Here is a 20,901-nt window from a genome sequence, read left to right on the forward strand (position 1 = left end):
TCCAGGAAGACTGCAATCTCCATTATCCTTTTGTGCTTCTTATAATTTTGTTTAATTTATCTTGGCCCTCTTCTGTTTACTCATGTTATACAGTATGAACAATATGCAGGTGATTTATTCATTTGCTGTCTTCTTTTTTTCCTTCTGCTGAAGTGGCCAGAAAGTTAATTTCAACACCTTACTGACTTGGCTATTATCATTAAAGACAATGGCCAATATAATTATGTTACTTTGAAAAATATCGCCTTAGACAGCAATACCAAATTTGTTAGTGCCATAATATGACTGATTCTCATTACTGGCAGTCTCCTGAAATATGTCCAGCATATCCAATCAGTAGTTGTTAGAGGGAATCACATACGGGGATGTTGTAAAAAAACAGATGCTTTGGGACAGGTTTACTTACCTCACACCCACAAGAATATACCTATTCCTAGATGTTCTCAAGCCTCATATACTTTCTTAAACTTACTGTCATCACTTTCAACAAACTGGAACAACTCCATAAAAAATTAGTAAGTATGTCACTGTGTGTCCTAACTGTGCTGACCACTGCACTGCCCATAATGAAATAAACTGGGCATAACAAAGACAACACAGTAATATGGGTCACATGAGACTTATTTACAAACTTGTATACAATCCAAAATATTTATTTATTATTTATTTATTGCATTTTTTTAACAGGGAAAGTCCACTAGGCATGAAAAGAGCCCAATTTTCAGTGGAGGCCTGGGGAGAAAAGCTCCACAAAGACATATACAATTAGAGTGAAATCACTAAGAAAAACAAGATCGCACAATACAGTTACATTGCATGAGACTGGTAAATTGCAGCAGTGGTGCAAGAAGAAAATACAATCATTAACATAAAAATACAATATTTGACATATTAAAATCATATAGTACGATTATATTGCAAGACTTGTGTAATAGCGGCAACTGTGATAGAATAAAGAAAAATATAAACATTGATATGTACAAGTAAAGACAGACAATTTCTCAGAAGATGTTTTTGAATGCTATTTACACTGATGCACAGGGTGGATTCAAATACACAAGAAAGTGATAAATTCCAGGTGAGTAGCTGTCAGGAGATTAAGCACAGAGTGAAAGATAGAGGGGGATATAAGTGGGGAGGTTGGATAGGCCTGATGAAAGTGACAGGGAGAAGGATAGAAATTGATGTGATGGTTAGAGGTATAACACTGGGAGGTGAAGTCAAGAATTGTGGTTGTGTGTTTGGGAGCAGGGGCATACCCATTTACAAGAGAGATGCAGTTTGAGGGAGTTTTTAAAGGAGGTCCAGTTCCTAATTGCTCTGTGTGATGGGGGGAGATTATTCCATGCCTTAGATACATAGTAGGAATACAACATTTGGCCGGCTGAGAGCTTGGGTTTCTCAATGGATAGTAGCATTTTGTTTTCGGACCTTAGGAGCTGGTTTGGATGATACATGGGCAGAATGGAAGAAAGGGAAGGGCAAGATTCTGGGTGTTAGATGAGCTTATGGCTGTAGTTAGTTGTAGGAATGTGAGATAGTGTTGGGATTTTAGCCAACTAAGTTAATGCAGAGTGGAACAATGATGAGCAAGATATTTTGCATTTGTAGCAAATTTGGTGACTTTGTTATAACAAGAGTCTAGTTTTGCTTGCAAGGAGGACTATATATAGGAGCACCACAGAGAAGTGTAGGAAGCAGGAGGGAAGAGGCCAGAGCCTTTTTAGCAGAGAGATTGAGAAAATAGTTGTGCCTGTACAGAGCGCCAAGTTTTTGATGGAGTTTTTTTGATGTTACTGTAAATGTGCAGGTCGAATGTTAACTTGTCATCAATAATGGCTTGTAGTAATTTGCTGCTGTAAACAACTTCAATAATGGTGTTATTTTGTGAGTGAATGGAGAATAGTGACTTGTCCACAGAGCTGGATTTAGTGGTGGTAAAAATTAAAAGTTTTATTTTACTGGGCTTGACAGCGAGATGGTTGTGGGACATCCAGGTCTCTGTGGAAGTAAATGCTTCTTGGGTGAAATGCTGTCAAGTGGAGGCAGATTTAGCAAAGAAGATGATAGTTGAGTCATCTGCATACTGGATGACCGTGCTATGGATGAGAGAGGAATGAAAGTTACTGACAATAAGATGAATAAGAGGGGACCCAGTATTGATCACTGGGGGATGCCTGTGTTTGTGGTTATGAAAGGGGAGGAAGCATGTAGCCATTTAGTAGATTACTGCATGTTGTTGAGATAATTAGTAAACCATAGTATGGTAGGGGGAGATAGTCCAAGATTGGTGAGTTTATTAAGCAAGAGGGAGTGTGATATGGTGTCAAATGCCTTTGAAAGACCTAGAAATAATGCTGAGACTAAGTCTCCAGCATCTCGTGCTCTGTTTACCATGTCAAGGAATGAAATGAGGGCTGTTAGTATTATGTCCTGGCCTAAAGCCATGTTGAGTGGGAGAGAGTATCTGGTTTTGTGTCAAGTGACTGAGGAGCTGGGTATGGATACATTTCTCTAGAACTTTTGAGACAGGGAGAGAATGGCAATAGGGTGGAAATTTGAGACGTCAGGGTTATTCCCACCTTTGTGATATTTTAGAATAAATGCTTTTTTACAAATATCTGGTATGCAAGACACGTGAATGGATCTGTTTAGGAGGATGCTGATAGGATATGCAATGGCAGAGGCTGAGAGTTGTAAGTATTCGGCGAGTAAGTTATCAGGGGCATTAGTACAGGGCTTGAGTTTGTGAAGACTTTTTTGATAGTGGAGGTGGGAATGGGTGTTAGTGTGAAGGAAGGTGGAGGATTTGTAGGTGAGTGCAAAGGTGGAATACCTGGTGAGTTGGCATTAGTAGATGGGAAGGTGGTAGTAAGTTTTTTTATGGTGTCGATAAAGTAGTTGTTAAAGAGAGAGGCTATTTCAGGTGGAGTTTTTTCAGGGTTTGGGCAAGGGCTGTTGACTGCACCCCAAAATTTCTTGGGTTTTTTGTTTTTGATAACTAGACATTTGGCCTGGTTGCAGAGTTATTTATATAGATTGAGATTAGTCAGAGTTTTGGTTTTTTTCCAGGCTTTCCAAGCTTTGTCCCTAGTGGACATTACTTACTTTGGACTTTGTAAGCCAAATTGCATATTTTGACTTAATCCTTTTTAACAGGAGTGGGGCAAGACTATTTAGGATCCTGAGAAATATAGAATTAAAGAATTCTACAGCTTCGTTAAGTGGGAGAAATTTTAGTTGGCTCCAACTGGTTTTATGTAGAATGTCATTGAAGGTGTTTGGGAAGAAGTGTGATAGGACTCTGCTGTATCTGTATTGGTGGGCGTTTGGTATGGAGATGGGGTTACATATTATGAATGTTGGAGAGTGTTCACTGATATTATTCAGGAGAGTCCCTGAGCTGGTAATTTTGTCTGGGTCAGAGACAAAGATCCAATCCAAGATAGAGCCTTTGTTTACCTTTGCAATGGGTCTTGTGATATCCAAGATTAGCTGCATATAGACGTGAAGGTTAATATTAGTAGAGGGGTTTTTAGTGGATATATCTAGCCAGTTAATGTTGACGTCGCCTAGGATGATGGTTTCATTTGTTATGTTGCTTGTTGTCCAGGCAAGAATGTCTTCAAGAATGGGTGTATTATTGCCTGGGGGAATGTATATGGCTATTATGCAAAAGGTTTTGCAGTTGTTAAGTTTTAGGAAGGTAACAAGTAGCTCTGCAGTGGAGAAAAGGGGAATTGGTTTGAAATATGGGATTACTGTAAAGGAGCTAGGGAATAGTAAGGTGATACCACCACATTTTTTTGTAGTCTATCAGTTCTAAGGCAGGAGTAGTCTGGGGGCAGAAATTCAGAATCTTTGATGGATGGTTTTAGCCAGGTTTCAGTGATGGCAGTAAAGTCTGATTTATGTTGATTTAGTCATGCATGCAGTTGGGGAACTTTATTTCTGATGCTTTGGAGACTGACTGTGGTGAAGTTTAGGGATTTTGTGGAGTAGGGGGAGTTTGGAGAGGGAGGAGAAGGGCCAGGGATGGGATTTATGTCACCACAAAGGACTAGTTCACTAAGTGAAGGGATATAGGTAGGTATGGTTTTCTTTTTTTTTGGTAATGGAAGTACCAATTGAAATTGTGGTGGTAAAGGAGGCTGTAGTTTGGGAGAGTATGATTAGTTTCTTTAATAATATTAAGTTTGTACTATTTATTTATTTATTTTATTTATTTCAGTTTCTTAACCGGGAAAGTCCATTGGGCCAAGGTAGCCTGTTTTCAATGGAGGCCCGAGGAGGAAAGCTCCAGACAGAAAGACAATATAAAATATATTAGTACAGCATATAGAGCAACAATTTAACATTCAATATACAGAAAGACAATATTATAAAAACATTGAAATATATGAGCGAAGTCAACCACTTATAAGATATTTACAAAAAACAACAGATTCATGTTCATTTAGTACAACATAATTTTAGACAAAGGAATTTAAGCAGTGGCAGAGATTGTGTGTAAGGATAAACTAGAGATAGGTACCAGGATTCAAGTAGGATGGGCACATGAGCACTTCCAGAGAGAAGAGAGGTGAGAGTGGAGTAAGGTTTTAAAGGAAGGGAGATTCTGGGTAGTTCTAATGTGAGGGGAAAGAGAGTTCCATAATCTAGCAAGGGAGAATGATAGTAGTAGTAGTTGCCCTGGTGCGTGTAAAGGCTTGTAAAGTTCCAAGAGGTTCTGATTTGTGGATCTAAGTGTTCTGTGTGGCTGGTGAAGTTTTAAGGAAGAGGAGAGTGATGGACAGTTAGAAGGTTTAAAAATGAGCTTGTGTGCTGTTGTTAGTTGAATTAAATTTAGGTAGCCTGGGAGTTCCAACCAGTTTAGAAAATGGAGGGAGTTACAATGATGAGTGGAGGATTTGGATCCTGTGGCAAACTTGGAAATTTTATTATTGTACAAGGAAAGTTTAGTTTCAGAGTTGACTGGAGATTAGTCAGTAGTGGAGCTCCATACAAAAGGGAAGGTAGGAGGTAGGTGGTAGATAGTTGTCTAGAAGACAGAGAAAGGTAGCGTCTGTGCCGATAAAGCACTCCAGGATTTTGATGAGTTTTTTAAATATTGGTTTATAGGTGGATGTCAAACTTGAGCTGGTCATCGATAAGGACACCCAGAAGTTTTGTATGTGGAACTATTTCAATGAAAGTTTTGTTTAGACTGAGTATAGAGAAGGATGCTTTGTCAACAGCAGTATGTCTAGAGGGGGGGGGGGGGGTAAAGATCATTATTTTGAATTTGGAGGCATTTAGGGCTAGATGATTGTCAAGCATCCAGGACTCAGTGGAGGAGTAGGCCTCTTGAGTAAGGTTTATTAATATAGTTTATTAATATGGGAAGAGTTTTGGCAGAGCAGATGATAGTTGAGTCGTCTGCGTATTGTACCAGTTTAGCACTGGGGATCTTTTGGTGGAAATCATTGATAAAAATGTTAAATAGTAAGGGACCCAATATAGAGCCGTGGGGTACACCTGTTGGGATGTGAAGGAAAGAGGAAGTACAGTAGTTCCATTTTACAACTTGCTCCCTGGCTGAAAGATAGCTGGTGAACCATTTGATAGAAGAGGAGGAGAGATTAAGATGGGAAAGTTTAGAAAGCAGAAGCGCATATGAGACAGTGTCGAAAGCCTTGGATAAGTTGAGGAGGAGGGTAGAAACTATGTTACCAGAGTCATGAGAAGAGTTGATGATTTCGAGGAAGGAAAGGAGGGCAGTGGTGGTGCTATGTCCTGGTCTAAACTCATGTTGGGTAGGAGTCAGTAGTTGGTTGTCCAGTAGGTAGGGTAATAGTTGCAGGTGAATACATTTTTCGAGTATCTTAGAGATAGGGGATAGGATAGCAATAGGGAGAAAGTTAGAGATTGAACAGTTGTTATCTCCTCTGTGGAGGGGGATGATGAAGGCTTTTTTCCAGAGGTGTGGTACCTAGGATTCCTGGATGGAGCGATTGATTAGGATGCTGATGGGAAGGGCTATGCCATCAGTGGCTAGTTTGAGAAAGTTGGATGGAATGTCATCTGGGGCATTAGAACAAGGTTTTAACTTTAGTAGGAGCTTTTTTATAGTATGGGTTAGAATGGATATGAGAGTAAATGGGGAGGACTCAGCATTATTGGGGGTTGAAGTTTTTGTTTGTTATGTTGGGGGGGATATTTTTAGGAAAGAGGAGGCGAGTTTGCCTATGGAGTCAATGAAAAAAGAATTGAATTGGGTAGCTAGGTGGAGGTCAGGTACATCTGGGTCAGGGCAAGGGTTCTCTTTTTTACATGGGGATAGTATTTTTGCAGTGCTACTCCAAACCTTTTTGGGGGTTGGTTTTATGATTATTCTGAAGTTTAAGACAGTAGAATTTACGGTCAGTGGCTATTTGTTTTTTTTACTTGATTTCGCAGTTGCTTGTATTTCGCAAGAGAGCTGGGAGTTTTGCATTTTTTATAGTATTTCCAGGTTTTGCCTCGGCGATGTGTAAGTAGTTTTGTGTCTTTAGTTAGCCAGGGGGCGGTTTTGGATCTGAATATTTTGGTTCTACAGGGGACAAAGTGGTTAAGCATATCAGTGAGAATTCTATTGTAAAGTGAGACAGCAGTGTCTAAAGGAAGGGACTTTAGAGGGTTCCAGTCTATCTGTTTTAAAGCATTAGAGAAAAGAAGGGAGTTGAAGTTTTGCATGCTGCGGGTATTAATGTGTTTGTGCTGAAGGAGGAGGGTTGAAGGGGAATGGCATATGTAGGCAGGGAGATGGTCACTAAGGGAGTCAGGGGGAGTACCACTATCAGAAATTCAGTTTGGGTGGGAGACTAGTATCTAGTCAAGGATGCTACCTGTGGTATAATCTTTATTTGGTCTAGTAAGGGTTTTGATTAGCTGAGTGAATTGATATAGGTTGATGCTTTGAGAAGGGTTAGATGAGTCAATGGAAGACCAGTTAATGTTGACATCGCCTAGAATTATTGTCTCATTGTATATTCTGGAAGTGAACCAGGCAAGAATATCTTCCAGAATAGGGATATTGTTACCAGGTGGTATATACATGGTGGAAATGCATAACGTTTTATTGTTGTTTACTTTAAGAAGGGCGAGGGTTAGCTCGGCAGTGTCAAATGAGTGTATGGGCTTAGTATAGGGTGTCACTGTTAAGGAGGAGGAGAAAAGTAAGGCTACTCCTCCACCTTTCTTTTGGGATCTGTCACTTCTTATGAGTTTATAGTTAGGGGATGTTATTTTGGTGTCTTTTATGTGTGGTTTTAGCCAGGTTTCTGTGATAGAGAGAATATCAGGTTTGTTATGGGAGATCCAGGCATAAAAGGCAGGTATTCTATTACAAAGGTTCTTGGCATTAAGTGTAGCAAGGAGAAGAGATTTGTGGGGGAGGGGAGAGCTATGTGAGTTTGGTTTGGAGGTGGAGTTGTGTGAAGGCCCTGGGTTAGGGTGTATGTCTCCAGAGCGGAGGAGGAGGGTGACTAATTTTGAGTAGAGAATGGATAGGTAACTATGTTCTAATGGGTTATAGGTGTGGGTATTGGAACCTAATGAGGTTAACTTGGTGGGTATGGGAAGTGGTTTACTAGGAGTACGGAACAGCTTCCTTTGGAATAGAAAAAATCATTATGTTTGTAGAGGTGGGAAGAGCCTTGGGTTGTAAAGGGAAAGTCTTTTTAATATATATTGCAGTTGTGTGAAAGGGAGATGAGTACTGAAACTGAGGGAGACTAGTGTGGTAGAGTAGGTAGAAGAGGATGAGGCTTTGAAATTAGGGTAGTAGAGCATAAGCAGCTTTTGTTTGCATGATGGGTGTTAGATGCGAGTTAAGTGAGAGGGATATGTAGGAAGAGAGATGGTTAATACATAAGAGAGGTGTAGTTACAATGGTTTGTGTGAGGATGTATAGATAGGGATGTTGTAGGGTGGAGGATGAGTAAAGCAGTGGGCAGTGGGTGGGTGCAAGACAACAGCCTGAGGATAGTGATAGGGTGTGGAGGGAGGGACCTAGTTTGATAGGCAGGTTATATGTGGGAGCGGTTAGAGAGCTATAAATGTAAATGCACTGGGGGGCAGGTGGGAACTGGGGCAGGGTATGGGGAGCGGAGTGATCCCGCAAGGTGAACGGAGCGGGAAGAGCTGAGAGAGGAGGAAGCCTACAGGAACAATCAGGGGAATTGGAAGTTAAGCAGTAAGGAAATAAGACAGCACAGGTAAGGAAAAGCTGGGATACAAATGTTTTGGGGGTAAAAGTAGACTATAACCAATGCAAAGAGTGAGCTACAGAGTGATGCTAAACACTAAGTACAGTGGGGTAAGCCTAACTCAATCCTTGAGCACTTGAGGTTATGGTTAGGGAAGGAAGGGTTTGCACTACCACCTAGTGACAGACCTAGGTAATTGCAGCTGAAGAGAGAAGAGGGAGAATATGGGGAATGGGGGCAAGCTACTAGCAATGCATGGAGGGGCACAACACTAGGCAGACTAGGTAAGCAGAGAAAAAGACAAGCAATAGTTGAAGCATGTACACTGGTATACCTTTAGGCAGCAGCAAGATTCTTAACCTTCCTTAATAGGAACCCTTTATGGTTTTATTTGGTTGTCACGGGTTGAATATTTCCAGGTGGTGAGAGGGAAGAATGCCTTGGGAGATTAGAGGGCAGGACATAGTAAGACTGGTAAAACTTTAGACAGCAGCCGGATTCTTATCCTTCTTTAATAGGAGCCCTTTTTGGTTTTATTTGTTTGTCATGGGTTGAATAGTTCCAGGTGGTGAGAGGGAGAAACGCCTTGGGAGATGGGAGGGCAGGACAAAGTAAGCTAGGTAACCATGCACATATACAGCCGTACATTTTCAGATGCAATATTTCCTCTTTGCTGCCATGCCATCCTGAGTCACTGTATTGCCAAGTCTACATATCATAGTCACTCAGACCCCAGATGACACTTTAGTTTAGATAAGAATCCCGGTTTCTGGAAAAGATCGTCTATAGAGAGAGGAGCTGATGGCAGAGTAGCTGGGGAGGTTGTGTGAGTGGGTTGATGTGGAAGGGGAGTGTTTGTGAGGTGTGTAATGTGTTTGACATGATGACAGTTTTAGAGGGAGAGAGAGGTAGATAAAATGATTAATTATCTCAGAATTTGTAAAATGATGCAACTCTGCTTGTAACTTCCTGGCTTCCATTTCATATTTCTCAAATCACCTCTCTGTCACACAGCAATCACCGAACCTTCTTTTTCTGTAATTGTAAGAAAACAGTGAATTTCACTGGAAGCATTTGTCAGATAATTATTCCAAAAATAACTTCAGACATGCTGTCAGAACACTTATCATGAAAAATGGCTCTGTGACTAGGATCTCTGAAAAGTTGAAAAGCCTTACTTGAATGCAGAAAACTATGATTAAAAGATTGCAAAAAAGTTATTTGCCTAAAATCTGTGTTTTCTGGAGGAGCCAGCACCATACTTAATTTAACTACTAAGATCATCAATAGGTAAATACTTGGTTGTTTCACAAAAAATGAAGTATGTCTTTCGTGTTTATTTACTTAATTATGTACTATTTTTAATAAGAAGTGGACTGGCCTATTGACTCTTTTCAGGCATAGCTGATCATACAGAATAGTACACAAAAACAATACAGAATGACAGAACAATGTTACAATTATAAAGTTAGCAGAATATAATGAAGGTAACGCACAGTCCTCACTACACATCTATATACATTAAAACAAGAAAAGCACCATTTTCAAGGTATGCTTTTTGAATTAGTTTAATTCAAGCACTTGATATACAACAGAAGAAATTACACCTATTTAACAAGGATGCAACATGATGGCTGCAATTAATAGTCCTACAAACCTAATTTGCCATTCATTTTCTAGTTACCAGTTGCAATTAATCTTGTTTTGTTTTAATAGTTCCTTTCTCATTATGGAAACAGTACTCAGTCACTGTTTCTCCTCATATTTTCTTCATGCTAATCTTCATTCTTCTTAGCTTCCTTTAGAAACTTCCCTTTAATAATATGTATGTTCTCTCATACTGTACTAGAGATGGTTATTTCAGTCTTCTTATTGCTTTCCTATTTATCCCTTAGATACTTATCTCCATTTTTATCCTTCTCAACATCTGTCCACGGATTTCCTTTCATGCACATCTTATTACCTTTGTTAATTTCTACATAAGACTTTACTTAGATTTGTAAACTCTGATACCTTTGTGCTCACCTCATTGATATGCTAGGGTATACTTATTGGTGGTTGATGCACTATTGTGCAAATATGGTTTGTTATTGTGCTCTCTTTTGTGTCCTATCTCCCTAACCCTTTGTCTTGATCAAGTTAAGTTAAAAGATCAAATTCTGTTCATAGGTAGCGTCTTAAGAACTGGGTCATTACACCTGTTCAGGCTATATATAGTTGTGGATTCACTTTAGAAGCTCGAATTCCCAAAAACCCGAACTTCATATGGTCGAGACCATAAGATCGATTTTTGGAAACTCAAACTCCTAAAATGAAATTAAAACGTACAAGGGTCCTTGCCTCTCTGTGGAAGTAATGTTTTAAGGTAAGGAAAGTGTTATTTTTTTTAACACTTTACACATTTGATTTACTGAAAGCTCGAGCATATGGTCTCGACCATATGCAATTCGAGCTTTCAGTAATTCGATTATGTAAAGTGCTCCCATAGTTGCACATAGTTCATGACAATATCTGGAAATTTAAGGCTACTGTGTGAAATTTGCTTTTTCTTCTTTTATATTTTAACTTGTCCATTGTTAAACCGCACAGCCGTTAATTTTCATATTGTCTTATCCATGTTGATATCAGATAGTCTATCCTTGTATCAAAAGCAAATAAATAAAATAAAAAAGTGTAGCACAAATGAGGAAAATGGACTATTTTACAAGACAATGGTCAGATCTGCTTGGAAAGCTTGCAGACAGATCTGTAGAGATATTATTAAAAAATACCCATCTGTCTAACAAGCAACACAATACTATTTATTTGTTCTCAGTAACAAAAGGTTCTGCGGGCACACGAAAATTGTGTTTTTGTCATACCCTTTGTAATGAGCAATGTGCTGCATTGATTTATTTTGATACTTTTATGTAGGATATGTTACATTTATCTGTATGATGATCAGCTGATGGGACATTCCTTTAAAATTAATTTACTGAAAAAAAAAATAGTTGCCTGTGGTAAACTCAGAAACAAACCACCCAACCTGTCATGCAAAATATGTCGGCCCTGCACCTCCTTACTTAATACAATGTCCTGCAACTTCACACAGCTTTACTCAAGTTTGTAAATTCTGACTGAATTACCCTTCAGTTAAGTTGTAGAATTAGCTATTATGTATCTGTTTAACATGTAAGGTCACTACATACATATAGACTCCTTTTTCAGGAGTAAGCTAGAAGTACTGTCTTTTTAAGTGATGTGCCTTGAGTCAATAAGTATGAAAGTGCAGACCGAAGGAATCAAACCCAAGAATATAGGATAAAGCTCATTAGCAGCACATATCGTTAACCTCTAAGATTTAATGTCAAGCAGGCATGCATTGACTGTTCAAAGGTATACAGGGTGGACCAATGGTGCATGAAACATCATTATATGGTACTCCTTTATCCATAACAGAACAACCATGTAACATGGTCTGATTTTTTTAAGATGAGCATTTTAGTTCTTTACATAAAAAGGCAACCACAGCAAAATATTTCCAGATCCCTTTCTGTTAGGGTTTCTCATTTCCTCTGGCAGACTTACTTGCTGAATAATGTGCTTAGAATAACTACCCCCCCCCCCCCACGTGCTAATCTCTACTGGCTATCTTTCTACTTCACACTTCATTGCTATCTAGCATGAAATCATTTCCACAAGAACAGAGTGTTGCTTCATTTCATTTTTTTAAAGATAATTAATATACAAAATTTGCAACAGGCAAACTATTTAGATGGTTCTGGATTTGGAAAACCTACTATCTGCCCACAGGCCTCAGGTACACAAAACATGCCTCTGCTTAAAAGCAAAGTAAAACTGAATGATCATTTCATGAGCTTCATAGTATAAGTTCAGTTGCTACACAAAAACCGCAGTGGCACTTCTCATTTCTGGTTGTTTTCCTTTCTGTGCTCTACCAGTTTTTTCACTTCCTTTAGAAGCAAAACGTACACCATAACAAATTTAGTTACAGTGTCTGAGCACGTTAGTTGAAGACTATATCTGAGTGATCATGCCACAAATGAAAAAAACAAAATACAAAGTTCAGATTCTATGACAATTTCAGCACTTACTAGGATTCTGTCCTCAAACTTGTTGGTCTTGGTTTCCAGTTTTACTCTCTTCATAAGATGAACAGCAGTCTTGCATAACAGCTTTTTTACACTGTCTGAAAAAAAAAATCATCACAAACATTTAAAAGTACAGCAAATAGAAATGATAGTGGGATAAAAATCTAGACTCTACAACAGCACAACAAAAGAAATTGCTTTAACACAGTGGCCTTGTACTACGCATATAATTTTAATTAGCTTTACCTTTTATCTCATTATGTATGAAATTATTTAAAAATACAAGACTGTGAACTAATTAAGCAAATGTGAGGTAATGTTAAATATAAAGAAGATGTGAATAAACATGTTAGAACAAATGAAAAAGGTAGCCCACCAATATGAATCTCAAACACAGGCAAAAAAGTGATTGATGGATCTATAAGGAGCTCTTGCCCACCCTAAATTATGGCATGAGGAATAGTAAGAGTACCACTGGCTTTTCTCTAGCCTCTTGACAATAAGTGGGTGAAAAAGGGCAAGTCTAGCTATCTTTCACCCAATACAGCCTAACCAGATCCTAGAATGGAGCTTTCAAGGTGGATACAAAAAAGGTGACACCTTTCTCTCTTTTAATTCACTCAATCTGCATCAAAAATCAAAACATAAAAAAATACATGAATGCTAGTGTGAAATGCCAAGAGAGTAAACACTAGGTTAAAGATGTGGGAAATGCATGATCACAAGTGGGCATTCCCTTTTACTGAGTCATAAGCAGCGGTTAGGGTTGCCGCCTCACAGCAAGAGGTTCTCCGGTTCGATCCTAGGCTGGGGTGCCTTCTGTGTGGAGTCTGCATGTCCTCCATGTGGTCGCGTCTGTTTCCTCCAGGTGATCCAGTTTCCTCCCACATCCCAAAGACATGTTGTAGGTGGATTAGATACTCTAAATTGGCCCTAGGTGTGAATGTGTGCATATGCCTTCCGTGGAAGGTTGGGTGCCGGGCTGGCAACTCGACACCATAAAACTCCAGTGCCAATCATGAGTGGACAGGTGATCCACTGTTGCGACCCCTAACTGGGAAAAGCTAAAAGAAGAAGAAGAATCTACTTGCACAGAAGTACTAAAATGTCTGAGTAACAGAAAGTTCACGCCGAGGATCACACCAACAGCACTACTAGATAGGGACCAAGGGTACTAGCTGCTAGTACAAGGGTCTATGGAACTACTAAAGGGGCGGTGAATACTGCACAATGTGGCTGGGCTAATATATGCCTCCGGGCAGATAGCCCAGTACCAACCTATGAACCTATGAGTACTTTGTACCAAGTTCTCCTATGACCATACCTTACAGAGCTAAACATTCCAGACACAGGAATTGTTAGGTCCAATAAAACTTGGGTAATGAACAGAAGTAGTTAGCAGGCAAAAACATTTCACACAGAAAAATGATTAGTTTTCAAGGGAAAGTCAGATATAAGTGAGCAGACAGAAATATGGTTAGACAACTTGCGTATTCCTAAGTCAGAATTGTGGGCATAAAGCAAATAACATACGCTAATTTTGTTCAATCTTGCATGGTACTACAGTATACAAAAAGAATATCACATGAATATAGAAACTCTCTGAAGTGCTTTTGCAAACAATCATGTCATGCTCCTTAAAATAATATGTCATATTTTTCAGGCAGCTACCTAAATTAGACACTGCTAAATGAGCAAGATAAAACAAAAAAATTGCATTATCACATAACCCACAGGGTTCACTTCAAACCACCAGTCACTGTTTGTATCAAATCTAAATGAACTCTCTACATCTGTGTGGCTTTTCTCTGGTAAATCTGGTTTCCTCCCACCTCCCAAAAAGATAAACTGATTGACTGACTATAGTAAACTGTTGTTATTTCATATTTACTATTGCCTTTTGTGGTCCATGTCATGACTGAGAGGTGTCCACAGAGAAGCTCACATACCCAGTAAACAAATGGTAGTAATGAATACAACCCTTAAAAGTTTGTCTAATTTTATCTGATAGATAAATGGGTGCAAGGACAGATAAATAGCAACACTTTTCATAAAGATCCACACCACGAACACAAGAAGTGTATTTGTTTGTGTAGCTTTGTTATCCAGAAAATTCCAGCTACACATAAACCATCTTCACACGAAGCCCTAGAAGAACCTTTCCAAATTTATGTAACAATATATGAAGAAAAAATATTCACTACAGAAATCCAACATGGTAGTTAAGAAGCTTAGATATGATAAAAACATTCAGCTAATTTCAGAAACATACAAAAGGCAGCATGTTTGTGCATATCTAGACACTGAACATTAGGAGATACTGACAAGACACAGCAGAGAGATATCATCAAGCATTTTGCTCAACATGGGTCTTAGCTTAAAAATAACTAGAAAAATAGCAGTGTTGAAGCTGTACAAAATGCTACACTGCATACAATAACTTACACTGGTCAAGTATGATGGACCTACAAAGTGACCTACATTGAGCTTGTCTTGGAGGAAGTCGTTTATTAGGCTAATGTCAGTCCCATGAATGAAACGAAAAACATGCTGGCAAAATTAGAGAAGTTCATGAAAAACTTAAACAATGAAGTACATTTCCCCTCTAAGTCTTTGGAGAAAAGGCACAATATTGCATCTGTTTATAAGTTCTTGAAGATATATTTTCATCTTCGTGTTTTGGGACAACTGTAGTGCTTTTTCAGAGAACAGAAGCATATCATTCACATGTGGATGACATATATCACTGGAAAGTGGAAAAGCTATTGCCTTTACGGAAGTGTCAAGTATTTATGAGGAGACAAGTTTGCTGCAGATGGAAAGGTTCTTTAGATTTTGAGTAGTCTCCAAGACCATTTACATGGCACCAACGAGATATACACTTCAGCCAAGGTGAGGAACCTAGATAACCAGGACTAAAGGAATTTGAAGCATTTATAAATACTTGACAGCCTGCATCGGTGTTGTACAGGGATAAAGCCCGGATTATGACCCAGGTGGCCTGCTGTGATTAGCTGCTCAGCTGCTTGATGGGCAAGGAAGAAGGATGAGTCTGCTCATCATGGTGGGTGTGGGGAGAGCACTTGGATGCACCATTATACTTGATCCCTGGTGAAGGTGTTGGACTCATGAGAGGTTGTACTGAAGAGGAGGCAAGCATTAGGATGAGTTGCATATGAGCACATGGAGAACACACTGAAGAGCCCCTTTGCTCATCAACCTTGGGGAAAGGATGAGAGCAAAAAGGAGCAGAGAATTAGGTGAAATCACTCTCCAGCAGCAGTTGGTGATAACCCAGGCACTTTCTTCTCATCATTGGTCCTAAACATGGATTGGGATTGCCAGGAGGAGGCTGAGACAGGTATTCAGTAAACCCTGTGGATGAGGCATGGTCCTGGTAGCAGCCAATGGTAAGCTGTGAGGAGCAAATAAATAAATGACAGAATTCATTTGTATCAAGGATGGAAAACTTAAATGAGGGTTTCAAAGAGTTTTTTTTTTCAACTAGGAATAAACTTGAATAAATGGAAAACTATAACAAAACTAGTTTGGATTGTTTTGATGCAGAAAGTATGTACTGGTAATGTTTTCCAAACCATCTAAATGTGAGGAAATTGTTGTATAGATGTATGCTGATAACACTGCCTCCATACTTGGATCACAGATATGCTATTTTCTTGATTCTGTGCGTAAAGAAAGAACAGTATATGTTTTATATCATTTATATGTATTGGGGGAAGAGAGTTTGTACAAAAAAAATACAGATATCAAACCAGAGCAGAGCTGTGGCCAATTAAGATTTTTCAGTGCAAGTATAAAATTAATGGACTGATTAGTCTTGTTTTCTTGTGAAGAAATACCATTTTTTATCTGTATGTTTGGATGTGTCCATAGGTGAAGACAGGGGTATGATCTTAACGGTATCAGTCACTGCATATGTCTACAAAATATTATCAAGTGTAGAAAAAAATATCCATTCCAGTGTTGTCTTTATAGGCTATATCAAACCTTGATGGGCTAAGGCATAAAGTTCAACCAAAGAATGGGTATATTCAGCAATAGCTTTACTGTAGACTACACTGAAATCACCCATGACTAACAGTTCCCCCCTGATGTTTGAAGTGAACCATAAGAAGGTATCAGCCTTGTTTTTACAGAAGCCTGTAGTAGTACGGATAAAATTGGAAATACAGAATCTCTCAGAGTAGGAGATGTTAGCCAGATGGGGATAAACCAGTATACAACAAAGAACTGAAGATGATTATAACAACCCCTATTGCTCAGTTATTTCAGCAGCCTGGGGTGATGCCGTTATTACTGAAGACTGAGCCTTGTGCCATGGACTGACAATATATCAGGCTTGTAATGGTTTACCAGATTTGGAGGATAGATTTATTCCATATACATTGCACACCAAAATGAATAATTATGAAACCATTATTGTTTTGCCAAACCATGTCTTTTTAGACTCAGCCACAGACATTATCATAATATTATTAGGAATAACTTGGATGGGGGGTGATGGCATCTTCACAGAGAAGACTAGCATTTCTCATAGAATAAAAGCCACAATGTCTGTTCTTGCAACAATTGGAAAGGCAGAAAGCAAATAACTTGTTTCTCCATAGGAGTGTCACAAACAAAGTCTCAGATGCAGAATAATTCTGTGTAGTTTACTTGGAGAAAAATGGTTGCTGGCAAACGTGTGAGATAGCTCAGCTGTGCTTTTGAAAAATTAACTGCCTGAACAAATGTAAATAAATCTTAACAAGGAAAAAGGTGAGTCTGTGGATACAACATTGAAAGAAATGAGCAGTGAAGTGGTTAACACTATACGAGCTAACACTGCTTATGGATTGGTTGAACCTGAAGGCCACATGATATATTATAATTGGATAAGCACAGCAGAGAAGACAAGAAATCTAGAATAAAAGGGCAACAGATGTAAAGATGGAAGGTAGAGCATCTGGAGCAACAGAATCTTTTCATGCCTCAACAATGGCCTAATCTAGTCATATTTACCTCCTTTTTTCAGTTTTTCTAAGTGCACTGGTAGGGAGGCAGAAACTTTTTGATAAAATAGGAGGTACTGGATATTAACAAACAGATATGTAAACAACAAGCACTTGGTATGTTGGGTGAATTGAATTCCAAGTTATTACTTAAAACACAGTTGCAGCTTGTGTTTCATTAAAGGAAAACTCCACCCTCTCATACAATTTAACTCAATCTTTAAGTTGTTTTTCTCCTTACAATATGGTTTCAGTAATGTGTAGGTACCAGAAACATACTTTTTAAAACTTTCATTTCCTTGCCATAGAATCAAAGGAGGGGCAACCCCACCTACTTTTTTAACATTACCTTCTCATATACTTTGCAGAGGAATTTGTCACTGCCTGCATGGCATACCATAGACACAGATAAATCTGTAGTTTACTCTGTCAGGTACTGCTGTTAATCTTATATGTTCAATTAATCTTGGTACTGTCAGGATCATTGCAGCTGCTATAAAAAAGACAGAAAGCTGTGGAACTGTTTTCCACTGTTTTTACTGCAGACAAGATAAGAACTTAACACTCCCCTTTAAATAGCAAAACAAAGCAATTACATCAGTCAAGGGTTTAAAGGCAGTTGTCACCTCTTCTGACCAGTTTACATAAACAACATCAAAATATTGAAATGCTAAACTTTAAACACTGGTTATATGTTATGATAACTTAAATGTAGTATCAAAGATTTCTGTAACGTTTAGAGAAAAGACAAAAAAGTATCACATTTACTATTTTCAAGCCCCCCCCCCCACACACACACACACACAGGACAGAACTGCAGAAAGAGATAGGATGCAACTCTATCAACTAGGTGCACTAACACTGTTTCTAAAAAGGTCTTTTATGCTTTATCTGTGGCATCCTTCCAGAGGGTGATGCATATCTGGTACACAGACCCATGGTAAGAGACTCCCACAGACTTTGGATCTGTCCTTACAGAGGTATAGTGCATGAGCGTTTTCCAGTCCGAAAAAGAAAATGACCATTGAAGGCAACCATAATATATAGCTGAATTTACATTAACATATGTTTGCTATATGCCCTTGCATTAAAAACATTAAGAAAAGGAAATCAGAAGTACTTTAACTGTATTTAAATGCACGTCTGAATCTGTCTGTCTTGTGTGTGTGTGTGTTTGTGTGTGTGTGTGTGTGTGTGTGTGTGTGTGTGTGTGTGTGTGTGTGTGTGTGTGTGTGTATGCGTGTAGCAGAGAAATAGATTACGTGCTTGTGTCTGTGCTTGTGTCCTATAAATAAAAACAAATCAAAGTGGAAATTTTGTGTAACTGTGCATGTGTGTATACACATGTATGTAGCATGTATAATAATGTATGTAGGATGCAGTACAGTGCGAATAAATCTACAGAGAAATATGGAATAGGCATTTTTGTAAGTAGTCACACATCCACTGACATATGAATGAGCATGTGTGTGTGTGTACATAACGCACATATATACAGATGCAAATATATATACACACAGATGGTGCACATGCATGCATGTGTGTATTATGTAATTGTTATTATCCTAATCAACCTCCTTTTTCCTACTTTCTACACGTCCCAAATCTTTTGCACCATACTAGTTATTAGGCTCTACTATAATGTGGAGGGTTTCTCCCTGGGCCTCCTCAAAAAATGGGCTCTGTCCCAGTCTGACTTTCCTGGTAAACAAATGTTAAATACATACGTAATGGTTGTTCCATTCCAAAATTTGTAGGTTTATTAAGTTTTTATACAAACGTAGGATAACAAAAGTGATGCAAATATAATTATCCTGCCTGCTTTTTTGAAGCCATAAAACATTCACTTGCCAATTCTAGTAATTTACAGAAGAGTAACATCTTACAACGATGTGGGTTGTACAGTATGGGTGCATACAATATGTTATTTATAATAACGTTAGCATAGCAGAGTTAAACATTATTAATGTATACATTCTAATAAATGTTGTTTAATGTTTTACTTATTCAGTTCCACATCTTTGCTATCTGTTATACATGCAATCTTTGCCAAATGTCTTTATGACAGTATTTTTATTTCTTTGTATTGCTAAGTGCATTTATTACTTGTTATTATCTTTGTCAATGTAACCCATGACATGGCTGAAAAGGGTCCTTGGACCAGTTTACTTTCCTGGTTAGCAAAATATAAATAAATAAATACAGAATAGAAAATCTGGGTGAACATGGCAGAAATGATTAAGGAACTAGTAAAGCACATTTTAATTCTGCATCATTCACGAGAAGGAGAAAAACTTCCCAGTGAAGGCAGTAGGAAGTAGCAGATGGACTTACTTTGGAGTCCTTCCCATCAGTATGTCACCTGTATATGATACAGCAAGGATCACTTACTGCAGTTAGAGTTTTCACACCTCAGGATGAGAGTGTGGGGGAAGGTCTGTCAATTCCTTTAGAACTGCAAACGAATCCCTTTAGAAAAGCCTGCTGTTTACCTACTTTGTTTTGCTGGGAGTCGCAATCAGCTATTTATAGCATATAACAAGCTCTGACAGACAAATAAATCACAGCTGGCCTTAGGCATAGGCCAACTAGGCAGTTGCCTAGGGCACCACTCCATCAGGGGTGCTTTTCCAGTACTTGTTTATTTATTTATTTATTTTATTTATAGTAAAGAAATGATGTCTTTAAAATATGTTGAATGAATACAGGAAAAACTGAAGAGCAAGGCAAACTGTGAGAAAAAGGAAGAAAAAAGTAATCTGGATGGTGTAGGTAGACCAGGATGGGGGCACCTAGTGGTGGTAGTGGTGATGTGGAGCCCTTTTGCCTAGGGCACCAGTTGATCAAAGGCCAGCCCTAACATAAATGAGGCCCACTCAAGTAAACACAGAAGCAGCTCTGTTATAGAAAGTGTGTTAGATGACACTGCTTCACACTCGTGCCATTCTATCTTAATGGGGGTCTATATTAATTTGCCAAAATATATTTTTAGCAAACATCTCTTCGGCAATCCATATTCAGTGAAAATCACTTCCGGGATTCACTGAATTTTCCAAGGGCAAACAAACAATTTCCCCTGCAGCAGAATGGATTCACAACTAACAAAATCAAACCTGCCCAAGTGGGGGGCTGTGTCCCCCCACACCCCCCTAACTATATATACCAACAATGAGCACACACTAGAGTGGTGAAAAGGGCAAAGTTGTGTAGTTAGCCAACTACTTCATTGCCCCTGGAAAATTCAGCAAAACACTGAAGTGATTTTCGCTTAATACAGGTCAATGAAGAGGTGTTCGCTAACAATACATTTCTACGAAGTAATATAGACCCCTTAATGGTATGAAAAAAACAACACCACTTCCTAACGTATTTTGGGAAGAAAGAATGAAAGCAAAAAAACAAGATCACATTACAAATTCAGGCCCCGTCAGCCACCATTTTGTGGGAAACGCATTAAAACTGTAAAAGAAGCACTTCTTGGCTGTTCTTTTGTTATTTTTAAGAATCACTTGGAGTGATTTTGTGGCATTAAAATAGCTTAGAAGGCAAACATACAATGAAAAATAAAAA

The 20,901-nt window shown here is 38.7% G+C and overlaps 1 protein-coding gene across 1 annotated transcript in view; it reads right to left on the reverse strand.

The window, feature by feature from the left end:
* Positions 1-20,901, reverse strand: part of CARMIL3 (capping protein regulator and myosin 1 linker 3) — a 3,552,770-nt gene that overhangs the window by 3,237,406 nt on the left and 294,463 nt on the right. Inside the window, exon 2 of the mRNA XM_044058175.1 lies at positions 12,323-12,417. Within this exon, the coding sequence (XP_043914110.1) occupies positions 12,323-12,417 (95 nt within the window). The remainder of the gene's footprint in view (positions 1-12,322; positions 12,418-20,901) is intronic.

The sequence above is a fragment of the Protopterus annectens genome, chromosome 16.part0 (genome assembly GCF_019279795.1).
Source record: "Protopterus annectens isolate FY-2018-M chromosome 16.part0, PAN1.0, whole genome shotgun sequence".
NCBI classification, from domain to species: Eukaryota; Metazoa; Chordata; order Ceratodontiformes; family Protopteridae; genus Protopterus; species Protopterus annectens.